Below are 15,556 nucleotides of genomic sequence, written 5' to 3' on the forward strand. Positions count from 1 at the left end.
GCAGCCTGAGAGGAAGTACATACCAGAAGGACTGAAGTATTAATGTAAGAATATTCAGATGCTCTCCTTATCATACCCTGGCACTGCCACCCCAGCCTTTCCTAAGCCTGGAGCTGAGGTGGAAGAGAGAGAAGCTGTCTCTGTGCTGGAAGGCAGCTGCTGACAACTCCTTTACCCTTCACGATGGAGAATTGGGAAAAGGATTCCACTTGGGACACAGGACCCCATTACAAGTCTAGGGATGCCTAAACCCCACTCAGTCAGGCTCTTGTATGAACATTGCTCACCTCTGCCATTGCTGGGGCTTGGAAAATGGGCAAGGAGATACCCACCAGAACCCAGGGAGGGCACAGCACCGAGAGGCAGTGAAGGAGCAACCCTGGGGACCCTGACTCTCCTGCAGGTCTACAGATGGGGTTGCTCAGAGAGGATGAGATGCTGGTGGCTGCATTCAGCCAGGCGTGGGTGAGCGTTTCAAGGGGACACTGGTGCCTGGAAGTGAGTCCTCTTCCATGCAGCCTACCGAAGGCACTACTCATCCATCCACATAGAAGAAAGAAGTCCTAATAGACAGGACTGAGAAAGAGTTGTCTGATACCCAAGATCGTTCCTAAACATCCAATGTCACACATTCCTTTCCTGAAAAGGGGGCCCATTTTCCTCAAGGCCACTCAGATACAGCCTGGAGGAGGAGGGCGCTCCGTGGCAGGCCACTGTTTGGAACTCCCTCAAGGCAGAAGCGAGATGGGAGGTCCTAACCCGAAGGCTAGAGGACGACCAGGATGCTGAGGCAGGAAGCTCCAAGCTGTGTTATGAACTTTTAAGACAAGGTATTACCAAAACCTCCCATTTCATAGCTAGTCTGTAAGCATCAGTGACTGGGAAGGAACTGAAACCTTAGTAAGGAGTTTATTCGTCTGTTCTTGACTTCAGACATAAAGTAGTTTATAAGTAAAGAAATGTTACCTTCACAGAGTTTATGTCCTGGATGGGAGAAGAGGGCATTATAAACAGCCCAAAACCTGATTAACAACAAGGGCCTATGACCGTTCAATTCCTAATGCAATCCCCAGGCTTCCAACTAACAGGAGTGGGATAGTAGAGCAACAAAGAAGTGAAGCCCTAGGAAAGGTCATTCTCCCCAGTGCCAATCTCAGAATCGCACCCAGAGAACAAGCTTAACCAGGGATGAGCTTAGAGGGCAAAACAGATACAGTCAGGGGGATAATCAAAGAACCCATTCTACTATGCAGGAGAGAGCCTCAGAAAGCCTGAAGCCTGGGCCTACTGGGCCAGGGTTCCATTGGGGCCAAAGTCAGTGTCTTCAACCTCAAGGTAGACAGACAAGCTGAAGTGTGTTAGAATTGGGATTTTAGGGGGCTGGTGTTGTGCTTAACCCGCTGCTTGAGATGCCAGCATCCCCTACTGGGGTACCAGTGAGAGTTCTGGCTGCTTCACTTCCAATCCTGCTTCCTACTAACAAACCTAGGGGGTTGACAGATGATGGTCCAAGTGCTTAGCCTTTGTCGCCCATGTGGGAGACTTGGATAGCATTCCTGGCTCCTGGCTTCAGCTTGGCCTAGCCCTTGTTGTTGTGACCATTTGGGGAGTAAACCAGCAGATGGAAGGTATCTCTCTCTCTCCCTCTCTCCTCCCCTCCCTTATACCTTTCAAATCAAACAATCAATCTTTAAAAAAAATTTTTTTAGGAGTTACTCATACCTCCCTAAACTGGTGGCCATGTAGTCAGATTCTCCTAAATGTTTCAGTAAAAGATAGAAAGGTATAAAATATTAAAGAAAGCCTCTTTGCTTGGAAAAATTCTCATAAGCATGGTTTTATATTTCACTGGGACCTGCTGCAAACTGGGAAAGCTTAATGTGTGAGGAGAGCTGTTAGCCCCTGTGTTGTGTAATCAAGTGAGTATCTATAGCTTCCCATGTATCCCCAAGTAAAGAAACTTCAGATTTTCTAAATGTTGTGCTGCTACCTTTCCATCTTCCCAACATGCACACACTGTCCTCTCATGAGGTGTCAAACTGGTGTCAGAAGCAACACTGATGTATAGAATATCTTCAAGGCTTTGCCAGAATGTCGATAGCTACTTTTGAGATAACCTTTAGACGCAGCTGAAGTTTTATAAGTAGGAAGAAACCCCAAAGGAGCTGAATTTCATTTTGATTCTCATTGAGCCAAATCTTCTTGACAGAAAGAACCAAATAACAAACCAACCAACCAAGGGGAATTGAACAACAACAGAGGCTTCAACTATAGGAGAGGTAATGAGAATACTAACAAATTCAATATAAAACCCCATCATTAACTGACTTTTGCCTTTAAAAATGTCCTAGAGATACTTCTTCTGTGTTAAAAATTTATCTGTGAGGATTTACATTTACAAATGAGAGGTATATTCAAAATATTCATAGAAAATGTGTATTCTGCAACACTATGCATGGATTTAAACATTTTTATACCAAAATAAACTTATCTTTTAGATTTTCCACAGACTTTTTGAAATACTCTTACATGTGGACTACCTGCCCCCTCACAGGCAGCTGGATCATGGAACTCTGTCAGTTAGGAGGAAAGAACAGCAAATGTGGTGTTCAGATTACAAGAATTTTTAAAATGACTTACTAATTGTATGAGGGACCCCTTCTCTGGAAAATAAATAGTATTAATTCATATAGAAAACTTCATTTGTGGCACATGTAGAACATTGTTCTTGAAGCTTGTTCACTTGTTATCTCCCTAGGTAAAACAGCTGATTGTCCCAATTAAATATATCTGATAAATAATTAAATTAAATATATCTGACTAAAGCTACAAATACCCTATTTCTACAATTATCCATAATTCAGAAGTTAACTATGTTAAACCAGAGCTCAGAAAATACAATTTAAGTGTTAAAAATTAAATTTGGGCCGGCACCGGGGCTCAATAGGCTAATCCTCCACCTGTGGCGCCAGCACTCCAGGTTCTAGTCCCGGTCAGGGCGCCGGATTCCATCCCGGTTGCCCCTCTTCCAGGCCAGCTCTCTGCTGTGGCCCGGGAGTGCAGTGGAGGATGGCCCAAGTGCTTGGGCCCTGCACCCCATGGGAGACCAGGAGAGGCTCCTGGCTCCTGGCTTCAGATCAGCGCAGTACGCCAGCCGTGGCGGCCATTGGGGGGTGAACCAATGGAAAAGGAAGACCTTTCTCTCTGTCTCTCTCTCTCACTGTCCACTCTGCCTGTCAAAAAAAAAAAAAAAAAAAAAGAAAGAAATTCAAAAATTAACTTTGGGGCCGGCGCTATTGCATAGTAGGCTAAGCCTCCACCTGTGGTGCCGGAGTCCCATATGGGTGCCAGTTCATGTCCCAGATGCTCCTCTTCCAATCCGTTCTCTGCCTTTGGCCTGGGAAAGCAGTAGAAGTTGGCCCAAGTCCTTGGACCCCTGCATCCACGTGGGAGACACAGAAGAAGCTCCTGGCTCCTGGCTTCGGATAGGCCCAGCTCCAACCGTTGTGGTCATTTGGGGAGTGAACCAGTAGATGCAACACCTCTCTTCTCACCCTCTCTCTGTAACTTTGCCTCTCAAATAAATAAATAAAATCATTAAACAAAAAAACCTTTTTTATTTCAAAAAATTTGTAGGGGAGAGAGAACCTTTTCAGCCTAAGGTAAGCAGGAGAGGCTGGAAGCAAGTACAAGGGCCTTTTGAGGAAAGACAAAGTATGCTGTGGGTCAGTGTGGTTTACGGCCCTGAGTTACACAGCTTCTGAACGTGAAGATGGGGGTTGGGAGAAAGATTCAGAGTGTGAACCTCTCCTTTTAGTAATAGATCGCAAATATTATAAGCAAAATAATTATGGTATAGATACACATGGTATACACATGGTGTGTATCTATGTTATGGACACAGAGTGTGGAGTACCATATTCTTCTATTTATTCCTGGGTAGACAGCTAACGTGGCCAGCCTCAGCATTTGCTAATAAAGGACCTTGGAAAATAATACAGATTGCTGTATGCAGGAAAGAATCTCTAGGCCAGTGCAGCCACTTAAAAAATAAATGTTAGTGAATATCAATATGCCAATTTCCATTAAATGTTTATTCAGTATCTTGTCATCATAAAGCTAGGTTTTTTGGTCTGACTGAAGGTTCCAAATAAATATAGCAAATAAAAATCTCCAGGACTACCACTCCCCCATGTAGATTGTCAGTCTATGCAGTTAGGGGACACCTGTGTCAAATGGCAGCCATTTCAAAATAAACTACCAACCACGGCCTGACCAAGCGTACGTAGGAAGAATAATGCCTGGTTAGCTCGCTGGGATTTCAGTAAAAGACCACATCCCTCGTATCACATTACTGGACCCTATCTATGCACGACCAAGAAGAAAGTGCCTTTGTGACTCACCCCTGTGGAGATCACACAGTCGTCACAGAAGGCAAAACTGGGGCTGCATTCGAACTGATCCCTGCAAAGAGGTAGCTATCAACACCAAACATCTCTAATATTTTAAGTTTCTAATTTCTGCTTGTTTCTTAATGTGAAGACTCCAACCTCCGGAGATGAGCACTGGCAGATGAGAGGAGAAGCATCTGGGCCACGTATTCCCTCCTGGCTGGGTCTCAGGCCGGCTGCCTTCGCTGCTCTCCCTGGGGTCAGCTCCTCTATGGCGGCCTCTTCCACAGCCGTTTCCCCCACTTCTGTCGAGGGCTTCCTTCCCTGGCTCTTGTGGCAATGGGTGCTAGCTCCTTCTACCCCAGGGTACATCCCCACCCATCATGGTTTCACTTAACCCCACCCACACCGTGGACAATGGCGCCCCTGTTACCGCCTTTTCAGATCACTGGCTTTCTCCTGGGACCACGGCTGACACAAAGAGCTAAGGCCAATCTTGGAAAACATAGATCATTCCTCTTCCAATCAGTTTTATAAAACTCTGCCATAAGTAGATACCACACGGCCTATATTTTTTAATTCTTTGAAGGCCACTTTAGGCAGCTTCAGCTAAGAGTCTAACAAGAAAAGAAAAAATATTTTAAAGTTTTGGACAATGCTGCACAATATCATCTTTAGAAACTTAAAGCTATAACACATGGTACAGAGTCCCTATTAAAACAAGGCAAAAAATAGAGTCAAATTAAAAATATCAAGATAACCTCATCACTTTTTTTTTCAAGGTAGAGTTACAGAGAGAGGGAGAGACACAGAGAGAGGTCTGGTCTTCCATTTAATAGTTCACTCCCTAAATGGCTACAATGGCCGGAGCTGGGCTAGGCTGAAGCCAGGAGCCAGGAGCTTCTTCCAGGTCTTCCAGTTGGGTGCAGGGACCCAAGCATTCGGGTCATCCTCCGTTCCTTTCCTGGGCACATTACCAGGGAGCTGGATGGGAAGTGGAGTCGCCAGGTTTCAAATCAGCACCCATAAGGGGATGCTGGCGCTGTAGGCTGTGGCTTAACCTGCTGCACCACAACACTGATCCCAACCTTGTGACTTCACTTCCAATCCGGCTTCCTGCTAGTATATCTGGGAAAGCAGAGGAGAAATGCAGAGTCACACACAGAGAGAGGACAGACAGAGAGATCCTCCATCTGCTAGCCTGGCTGAAGCCAGAAGCTTTCTCCAGGTCTCCCACATGCGTGCTAGGGCCCAAGCACTTGGGCCATCCTTGGTTGCTTTCCCAGGCACATCAGCAGGAGATGGATCAGAAGAGAAGCAGCTGGGACTTCAACCAGCATCCATCTGGGATGCTAGCACTGCAGATGGCAGCATAATCCTCTGCGCCAGAGCTCTGGCTCCTCTAATATTCTCATCACTGTCCTGCTGTATAAAACATACACAAGGTAGGGGCCTGTGCTGTGGTGCAACAGGTTAACACCCTGGCCTGAAGCGCTGGCATTCCTTATGGGTGCCAGTTCGAGACCCGGCTGCTCCACTCCCTATCCAGCTCTCTGTTATGACCTGGGAAAGCAGTGGAAGACGGCCCAAGTCCTTGGGCCCCGGCACCCGTGTGGGAGACCCAGAAGAAGCTCCTGGCTCCTGGCTTCAGATCGGCACAGCTCTGGCCATTGCGGCCAACTGGGGAGTGAATCAGTGGATGGAAGACCTCTCTTGCTCTCTCTCTCCTCCTCTCCTCTCTCTGTGTAACTATTTCAAATAAATAAATAAATCTTTTTATTTAAAAAAATTTAAAAAAACATACACAAGGCAAGACCTACAATCCTTTCGTATCCTATCAGCTGAGGATAATACAGGCAGGGATCAGGGACCACTGCATATTTCATGTTGTTCTCTCTCCTTCAAAGTGGTGTTTAGAAAATTATCCTCTGCCGGCGCTGTGGCTCACTAGGCTAATCCTCCACCTTGCGGCGCTGGCACACCAGGTTCTAGCTCCGGTTGGGGCACCGGATTCTGTCCCGGTTGCCCTCTTCCAGGCCAGCTCTCTGCTGTGGCCCGGGAGTGCAGTGGAGGATGGCCCAAGTCCTTGGGCCCTGCACCCCATGGGAGACCAGGAGAAGCACCTGGCTCCTGCCATCGGATCAGCGCGGTGCGCCGGCCACAGCTCGCCGGCCGCGGCAGCCATTGGAGGGTGAACCAACGGCAAAGGAAGACCTTTCTCTCTGTCTCTCTCTCAATGTCCACTCTGCCTGTCAAAAGAAAGAAAGAAAGAAAGAAAGAAAGAAAGAAAGAAAGAAAGAAAGAAAGAAAGAAAGAAAGAAAATTATCCTCATTCTGTGCTCTCTTTACCACGCCTTGTTAACATGCTAACGCTGTGGTTGGCCACAGGACAATCTGCTGTTCTGGGTCCTTGTAGAAATCAATCATCCTAGTTTTGATACCAGCTCTGGAGCTTTGGTTCTGCTGGAGGTGACTCCATTGCTAGCACATGACTCTTTTCTTCAGAACAGTTCATCAAAGCTCTTTTTTATTCCCCTCTTAGGCCTTAGTGATTGGTTCAAGGGTAGCCATGTGAACCACCAGAGCCAACCCAAGGCCATCCCAAGTCATTAGCAAGGATTTAGGAATCAGTCCCTGCTGATTTGGGGGCTGCACAAAATATAAGATCGGGGGAGTACAGCCACTGCCCCTCAAACTGCCACAGCCAGAGAAGGGACGGAGAAATGACCAGAGAGCAGAACCCTGGCGCAAGACGGAGTCCTCACTCCAACACCAGAGTTGTCCATTCCTGCATTTACAACTGTGTGCTTCCTGACTCATGCCAGTTTGGGTTGGGTAACCCCCTTGAAAAGCCGTACACTATAAAATCAAAACACGATAGACAAACTGGGTGTGACTGCAGCAATGTGGTAAGAGAAAGACCTCCATTTTACAGGCAACTCTAGCAATTTGGCCCTGAGACAACACTGGGGATTTTGTCACCTGACGAGTTCGAGGGAAGTGCTGCTTTGCTGAAGTCAGAGCACAGGACGTGTGCATCACTCTTGGTGCTAATGACGGCAGCATTTTTAATACCTTAAACTGTTCTGAAAAACTTTCCCTACTTCCTTCTTTTTGAAAAGGAACATCTCAACATTTTAAATATCTGCTAAATACTTTATGTCTGCAGATGAACCCACCTGCCATTACTTTACGGCCAATAAGCCAAGGCAGGAGATGAAGTCAAAATCTGGGAGCAGGAGTGTGTCAGGTTGGAGTCGGAAACTTGAGAAGTTGGGGCAGGGGATTAGAAAGATTCCTGCGGACCAAAATTAGAACCGAGTCAGCTGGGGCTGGAGGAGAGCAGCGCGGGGACAGCCCTGCGTATCCTGAGGAGGAGTGAGAACACGAGTGCCCGAAATCAGAGCAGGCTTCGTGACTTCCCTCAGCTGAGCAGCAGGATCACCCCAGGGTTCACCCGTGCCCGGGGACTGGCTAGACAACTCCAGGTCAAGGAGACAGGGCAACCCGTGAGCTGGCACGGGCCGGGGGGACCAGAACGCAGGATAAACACCCAAAACCAATTGCACAGCTGGGAAGGACAGGCCAGTATTCTTTTGTGAGAAATTATAATTTTTTCCCCTCAACTTTGCTACTTCTCAAAAGATTAAAACTGTAGATGTATGACATCTGAAGACTAAGAAGTCGCAATGTGTTAAAAATGGTACAAGCAAGTACAATCTACAATCTCACAGCCATTTTAAAATCAAATAACTGAATCTAATTAGAAACAACCCATGACTATTTTAAAATTTTGGAATTAGGAAAGCAGTTGCTTAAAAAATGATTGATGCATAATGTACAGCTGCCTGCAAGACATTTTTCTCAACATGACAGATGGTGCCTTCATCTCAGTTTCTGTCTGCTTTTCAACGGATGGAAAAGGATGTAAACCACAGGCAAAACTGCCTGAAAGATTGCTAAGAAGCCAAATAGGTCCCTGCATGGAGTAGCTGTTCCATATCTCCGGTTGGTCCTTGAAGTCTTGTCTCCTGTTAGTTTTGGTGGTGCATATGCAGGCATTTGCACGTATCCGCACAAGGAACGACAAGGCCAAGGCCAGCTCCTGTTTCTTGAAAGAGCAGGACTGTCGGCTGATAGTCCTGAACTCTCCCAGAGAGAAGCTGTCTGCCGCTCCCTTTCCTGGCCCCTGAGGTCTGAGGCACTCAGACCATCTTTATGTCTACTCTTCTGTCAATCCCAGGATGCTGGAGTCCACAAAGCCAGGCTGGTGTTGGAGCTGAGGACTAAGGTGTGCTGTGCCCCGTGACTTCTTCTCGTCCAGTCTTCCCCACCCCAGTCCTGCTCCACACAGTCTATCACTCATCTTGCGCTCTCCAATTCTCCCAATACCCCACCTTGCCTGGCATTTCCTTTTCGGGGTTCAGTAAAGTCAGATCTGAGGTTGAGGCTCCCTTAAAATGACTGACCAGGACGAGTGGAGACGGCTTGCTCTTGGTTCTGATTATGATTAGCCTCTAGGGAGGCTGTTGAGTCAATCACCATCCACTGTTGCTTACTGCTCGGCCCTGCCTGCAGTGGTCCCGCTGTGCAGCTGGCAGTGTAATCTCTGGTTACGCCTCCCTCTGGAAGCTGATGCCGTCAAGGCGTTCGAGTTGTCAGGGAAGTTGCCTTCAACAGAAAAGGCTTCATTATCCCCCTAGACCCTATACTTATCTTAGAGCTGTCTTCTTCACTACGTCCTGGTGTGAATTATTTTTTACAATGCCAGCCACATACTGACATGCCAGCCCCTGGATCTCACAGTACTACAAAGCATGTTTTTTCCTTTTGTGAAAAAAGAAAAAGCAAAGAGCCCATCTAGTGTATGCTAATACGTTTCCAATATGGTGAGATGAAAGAAATTGACATAACTTCAAAAGTCTGCCTTTTAAAATGGGAAACTCTCCTTAGGGTCCTCTCCACCTTAACAACTCACACATTTTCCTGAATAGAGCAGCCTAAGATTCGTACAGACCTGTCCAAAGGAATAATGAAACCAGGAGAGGTTTAGATGAGCCATGGTTTAGATATGAAATCAACTGTAGTGTTTGGGGTGTAGGATTTTGGTTTGACAATGGTGTTTTAGGGCCTCGTCTAAATCTCAGCAGGATACACCACTGGGTTGGAGAACTCAACTAGAAACCACCTTAGAATGACAGCCATGTCAACTCACTTCATAACAGGTCGTTAAAGTAGAAAGACTGGATCATGTTTTATTTTTTTCCCCAAAAGAATGTTTAATTTAGGCCAAAATTTTTTAGAGTGGTTTACTTAAGTGGGAGGCCTATTCATGCACTTGTGTGCATATGGTTCTTTCTTTTCTTACTTCTTAAATTCTTCAAAGTTATTTTCTTCTTAAAATCAATTGCAAGTAAAAGAAAATGTACTCTACAGACCATGGCAGAAAAATCCCTGTAATTTGTTTTTAATCAAAAGAGAACTCCAAACCTTCACAGTGATGTCTAACAAAGAGGCAGGGGGAAAATTAGGGCCTTTTCACATCAGAGCCAATGCTGCCAGAAGCACACCCACCATTTACGAAGCTTCTCTTAACAACTCACTCTGAACTGAAGCTGCAGGAGAAACTCCATTTTATTTCTTTGTATCTCGAGCCCCACTAACAGCGGGAGGTGAGAGATGGGATGTATTAAGTGGTTCTTATTAGGCAGGAAGCCATAGCAAATGCAAATGACTTGAATCTTACAAACCACACATCATGGGTCTAGTGTAAGCCTGAACATGGCACTCGCCCCAAGGTGAAGACCCCACAGAAAATGCTTAAACCATTTTTGAGACCCATGAAATTCTTTCAATATTAGACTTTGTATTTAATGTGTATCTGCCCTCGGTATGCATACAGTAAAATAAGTAACTGTAGTATCCATAGGCTTTTCTCTTTCAAAATTACTGAAGTGTTTGACAAATGAGCAATACTGGCCAGCTAATCCTCCGCCTTGTGGCGCCGGCACACCAGGTTCTAGTCCCGGTCGGGGCGCCGGATTCTGTCCCGGTTGCCCCTCTTCCAGGCCAGCTCTCTGCTGTGACCAGGGAGTACAGTGGAGGATGGCCCAAGTGCTTGGGCTCTGCACCCCATGGGAGACCAGGATAAATACCTGGCTCCTGCCATCGGATCAGCGCAGTGCACCGGCCACAGCACGCCGGCCGCGGAGGCCATTGGAGGGTGACCCAACGGCAAAAGGAAGACCTTTCTCTCTGTCTCTCTCTCTCACTGTCCACTCTGCCTGTCAAAACAAAAACAAACAAACAAACAAAAAAACAAGCAATACTTTGAATAGTGTATCAAATAGGCCTAACATCTTGAAAACCCTATTTCTATGAAGAACATTCAACGCAACAAAATCCAATGAGTTAGGCCTGGAATTGCGGCTCCCACGTGAACCAATGTAGGCACCTGAAGACAAAGTCAGAGGGAGTACAGCAAGGGACGGAGCATAAAGTTCTGACAGTTTTCACAAACAACACAAAGCCACAAATATCCTTGTATGACCTTAGAAGTCGCCCTCTCTGCTATGCCTTTCATCAGCACAGGTAAGGTGAAGTCTGGTCCAACCGAATTTCCCATCCACTCATGGCATATTGCAAACACACCTCTGCGAAGCACGATCTACCTTTTGCCATGAATTCTGTGCACTGGGCAATTTCCCCAGCTTTAGCCAGTGTACAGCTTAAGACTCCATGCAGATTTGCTCAGGTAGTAACTTGGAGGGCAAAGGAAACAGACCATGTTAACGTTTCTTGCTGTCAGGTACAACAGAAGCTGACAAACCTGGCAACACCATACCTTTCTTCCATGGAGACTTCTTTCCGCTGCTGATGTGGTTTGGTGCCTTCCATCTCCCGGATGCTCACGGCATAGATCTTGGTGGTGTAGTCCACAGCCTTTTCTCGAGCCACATCGCTGTCATAGCCTCAAGCAACACAGACAAGTTGGAGGAGAGGTGAACTGGCTTGCCATGGTTCAGGAGAGCAGGTGCAGGAAATGCGGCAGGCAGAAGGGGCGCGTGGCAGGCTGGGGCTCACCTCCATCCTCCTCTGCGTCGGTGTCTGACTCCTCACTGTCCACCAGCTTGCTCTCCTGGGTCCCCACAAACTCCCTGGTCCAGATCATCAAGGCTGTGTCGGCACCACCCACAGTGAGCAGCACAGAGTCGTTGTGCAGCCATCTCACGTTGGTGACGTGTGCACTGTGTCCCACGTACTTCTTGAATCTCGCGTGCTGTCCCTGAAAGCCAGAAACTAATGATTACCCCAGCCAGGCTCTCATGCTTCCTGTCTCTGGGTTACTGTACACGTCAATTCTGGGGTGGTTTCCACCAGATACAAACCAAACCATTCACTTACGCAGCAATTCCCTAGAAGGTAAGCTCCATGAGTGCTTGTGCTAGTGGCTATCTCTCCTCTTTTTAATTAATTATTTATTTATTTTTTGAAATGCAGATTTAGTGAGAAAGAGAGAGACAAGAGAAAGGTCTTCCTTTTTCCGTTGGTTCACCCCCAAAGTGGCCACTACAGCCGGCCCACTGCGCCCATCCAAAGCCAGCAGCTTTTTCCTGGTCTCCCATGCAGGTGCAGGGCCTAAGCACTTGGGCCATCCTCCACTGCACTCCCGGGCCACAGCAGAGAGCTGGCCTGGAAGAGGGGCAACCGGGACAGAATCCGGCGCCCTGACCAGGACTAGAACCCGGGGTGCTGGCGCCGCAGGTGGAGGATTAGCCTAGTGAGCCGTGACGCCGGCCTCTCCTCTCTTTTCTAAAACAGTATCTGGGGCTCATGTTTGGGGCTCATAATAGGTCCTCAATATATTTCAAGGGAATGAATGAAATGTTAGACTACAGAGTTTGTTTCTGGGAGCCTAAAGCTCTATAAGAAGCATGTTTTTGTTGCTCTCATAAATCCAACGTGCAATCTCCACCAGTCTCCCGTGTGGACTCCTGACGGAGCGCCAGGCTGACAGCTGAGCTCCCAAGTCTTCCCAGGCGCGCCCCAGGCAGTGACAGAAGAGCATCAGCAAGGCACCTCTTCTAATCTGGGGCCTCGACTAGGATTTGAAACACACACCACGGTTTGCTCCAGGGAGAGCAGTGACCGTTTCTCACACTACAAATGCCCACCAACCGATTTAGAGACAAAGTGAGCACTTCAAACAAATACAGCCAAGTAGACATAACCCAAATTATTGGTAACTACCGAAAGCTTCTGGAGCAGGGTGGCCAGGCCACACCACATGCAGGGGTGGGGTACAGAACGTGAACCTACAGCTCACGCCCGGGCAGTCTTGTCAAGCACAAGAAGCCGAAGCAAGAGCCAGAAAGAGCTTCATTCTTGGCTCACGAGCCACAGTCTGGGAAAAACAAAAACAGCTCCAGGGGGAGCACTTGAAGAGACATTTTCCATATTCTCAGAGACTCCCAGGGACTACCTTACGCAATATGGGAAGACAGCGAGCTCTCCAAGGTCAGGAGAGGGCCACCAGATGAGAAGTGCCGTCAGTAAGTGATGAGAAGTTTCCAGAGGGCTTTGGACCAGCATGGAGAACCTGACACCGGCTCCGACACACAGTGGCAAACAGGTGCGGGAAAGTACGTGACTTTGAAGTTCCCTTGCTGAAGAGCTCTCTGTACCTGGCCAGCCCTGCTCTTGCAGCCTGGTGCAATCGGCCACTCGTCCGCAGGGGACTGAGTCGAGGAAGCTTAGTGCGGCAGTCAGGCAGGAAGCATTTCTAGGAAGCCCTGCAGAGCTGTTGGCCAGCAAATAAGCAGAGCAAAATCCGACTTTCCAAGGGAAACTCTGTGTGGCCATGTGAGATCCCTGAAAAATGCAACAGCCAAAGCGGCTGCAGCCAGGTGCCCAGTGAAGCAGTGGCCTACCCTGCACGCCTGCTGCAAATGCAGGCTGGCTTCTGCAAAGAAAAGCAGAAAAGCTCAAGAAAGATTCCTCTCCACACCCTTACTTATAAGAAGGGACACAGCGTTCCCAGGTAGAAGAGAAGAGAATCCACAAAGAAAGGTCCAAGGGAGAAGAAACTGAAAGGGGATCAGAATCTGGTTGTAGAAGGAAAACAAAAAAGTGACACAGAGGAGAAAATGGAAAAAATTCCAGGCCACTGACATTACTCAACCAAGTCAAGATTCTTCCAGCAGGGGTGATCCAAGACTCTCAGGCTAGGAATGAGATGAGTGCTCCATAAACCAGTAAGGGAATTCAGAGTTCCGGGAAGGTTCCAAGAAGCCACCTGTTGTCTTGGGAGGAGGGATGCTTGGAGGCTCCCATCAGGGCCCTGGAGGGGACTCCTTGAAGACGTGCACAGCCCTCTGGGTGAGCTGCTCTCCTGGGCCATCACGTCACCCTGTTCTCCATGAAGCCCACCGGGACCTGCCGCGACACCACAACCCTCCTCTCACACTGAATCATGAAAGGTTGGGTGACACAGCCAGAGCAGCGAGGGTGTCTCCAGGGCACCGCTGTCAGCGCAGTTAGCTTAAGAAACGCCCGAGAGGCTGCCGACAGTCACACAGCCTCGCCCCACTGCACCACACCTCGAACACGGCTTCTCCATCTGTAAAGCCAAGGTTCCTCTCTGCAGAGCCTTTCTCCAAAGCCTCTGAGAAGAAAAGTTGAGGACTTGAAGCACTGAAGGATTTACAACATCAGCGACCCGGTGGTACTGAAACTTCTCTGTCTGGTGGAAGGACCCAGACGTGGAAGGGAAGGAGGCCATGGGAAGCAATCAGCTAGCTATTTACGGGGTAGAATTTGGTTTTCTGGGTGGGGTTTAAAATACTAGAAAAATAGTGATGCTGGCACGGAAGCTGAGAACTTTGTGATTCTTTGGGGACCAACGACTTGAGAAGGCTTTAATCTGTAAATTTCATTAGTAAGGAGGCATGCTTGTCAAGGAAAATGCCTCGAGGAGATGTCTGCTAACTCAAAGGAAAGAAGGAGAAAAATGGTCAAGATGAAGAATGATGACACCTCAGCAGATAACAGACCTTGAACTTTGGACACAGAGAGTACAACAGCAGTAATAAGGTCTCATAAGTATTAATCACCAAGGTATGATAAGGTAGAACTCAGTGCTACAATACAGCAATGGCATGGTTAATATTAGCCTGCTTAGGTTACCACAACAAATTACCACAGGCTGGGTAGTTCAAACAACGTTTTTTTCCCTCAGTTTTGGAGGCTAGCAGATTCAACATCAGGGTACCAACTGCTTTGGTTTCTGGTGAGGGCACTCTTCCTATATGGGGAGAGCTACTTTCTCAGTGTGCTCACATGGCCTTCCCTCAATGTAACGCACATGCAGAGAGCAAGATCTCTGGTCCCTCTTCTCAAAGGACGCAAATTTTACCAGATCAGTCCCCATCATTTTGGACTTTTAACCTTAACTCTTCCATAAAGAGCCTATCTCCAAACACAATCACCTTGCGAGCTGGGGCTATGACATATGAATTTGGCAGGGGCCTGAAGATGACACGAACATGCAGCTCATATCAGACGGTAAATGTAATGCAACAGGCACACAGCAAGTGAATGGGCCACACAGCTGGATGTATTTGTCAGCACAGTGTTCGTGAATTGGGGAAGGAAATCATGCCAGGGAAATCAAACATCTTTCCCTCTGTCAAATCAATCAATCAATCAATCAATCTTTTAAAAAAATTTTTAATGGAGGAAGACAGGTGACTTCTAAATGTTTTTCTTTAAAGATTTATTTATTTGAAAGGCAGAGTGACATGGTAGGGGAAAACGGAGAGAGAGGGAAGGTAGGAGAGGTAGATCGTCCATCCACTGGTTCACTTCCCAAATGGTCACTACAGCCAGCCAAGGCTGGGTTAGGCCAAAGCCAGGAGCATGCAACTCCATCTGGGTTTCCCACACAGGTCACAGAAGTCATAGAACTTGGGCCATCATCTGCTGCTTTCCCAAGCACATTAGCAGGAAGCTGGATTAAAAGTGGAGTAACCAGACTTGAACTGGCACTCAGATATGAGATTTTGCTGATGTTGCAAAGTGGCAGCTAAACCTGCTACACCATAATGCCAGCCCCTTCAAATGCTTTTAAACTATTAAAATACAGTTCTCAGTGACTGTGGTGGATT

The 15,556-nt window shown here is 47.4% G+C and overlaps 1 protein-coding gene across 7 annotated transcripts in view; it reads right to left on the reverse strand.

Annotated features, from left to right (window-relative positions):
• The window catches only part of EML6 (EMAP like 6), a 325,325-nt gene that overhangs the window by 30,063 nt on the left and 279,706 nt on the right, over positions 1-15,556 (reverse strand). For all 7 annotated transcript variants that reach the window (XR_016229394.1, XR_007916460.3, XM_070069106.2 and 4 more), the window contains exons 26-27: positions 11,475-11,676; positions 11,236-11,362 (exon numbers count right to left, since the gene is read on the reverse strand). Coding sequence is in view for 5 of the 7 variants with exons in the window: in XM_070069106.2 (XP_069925207.1) it covers positions 11,236-11,362; positions 11,475-11,676 (329 nt within the window). In the remaining 2 variants the exon portion in view is untranslated. The remainder of the gene's footprint in view (positions 1-11,235; positions 11,363-11,474; positions 11,677-15,556) is intronic.

The sequence above is a fragment of the Oryctolagus cuniculus genome, chromosome 2 (assembly GCF_051225735.1).
Source record: "Oryctolagus cuniculus isolate XC-2025 breed Fujian yellow rabbit chromosome 2, ASM5122573v1, whole genome shotgun sequence".
NCBI lineage: Eukaryota > Metazoa > Chordata > Mammalia > Lagomorpha > Leporidae > Oryctolagus > Oryctolagus cuniculus.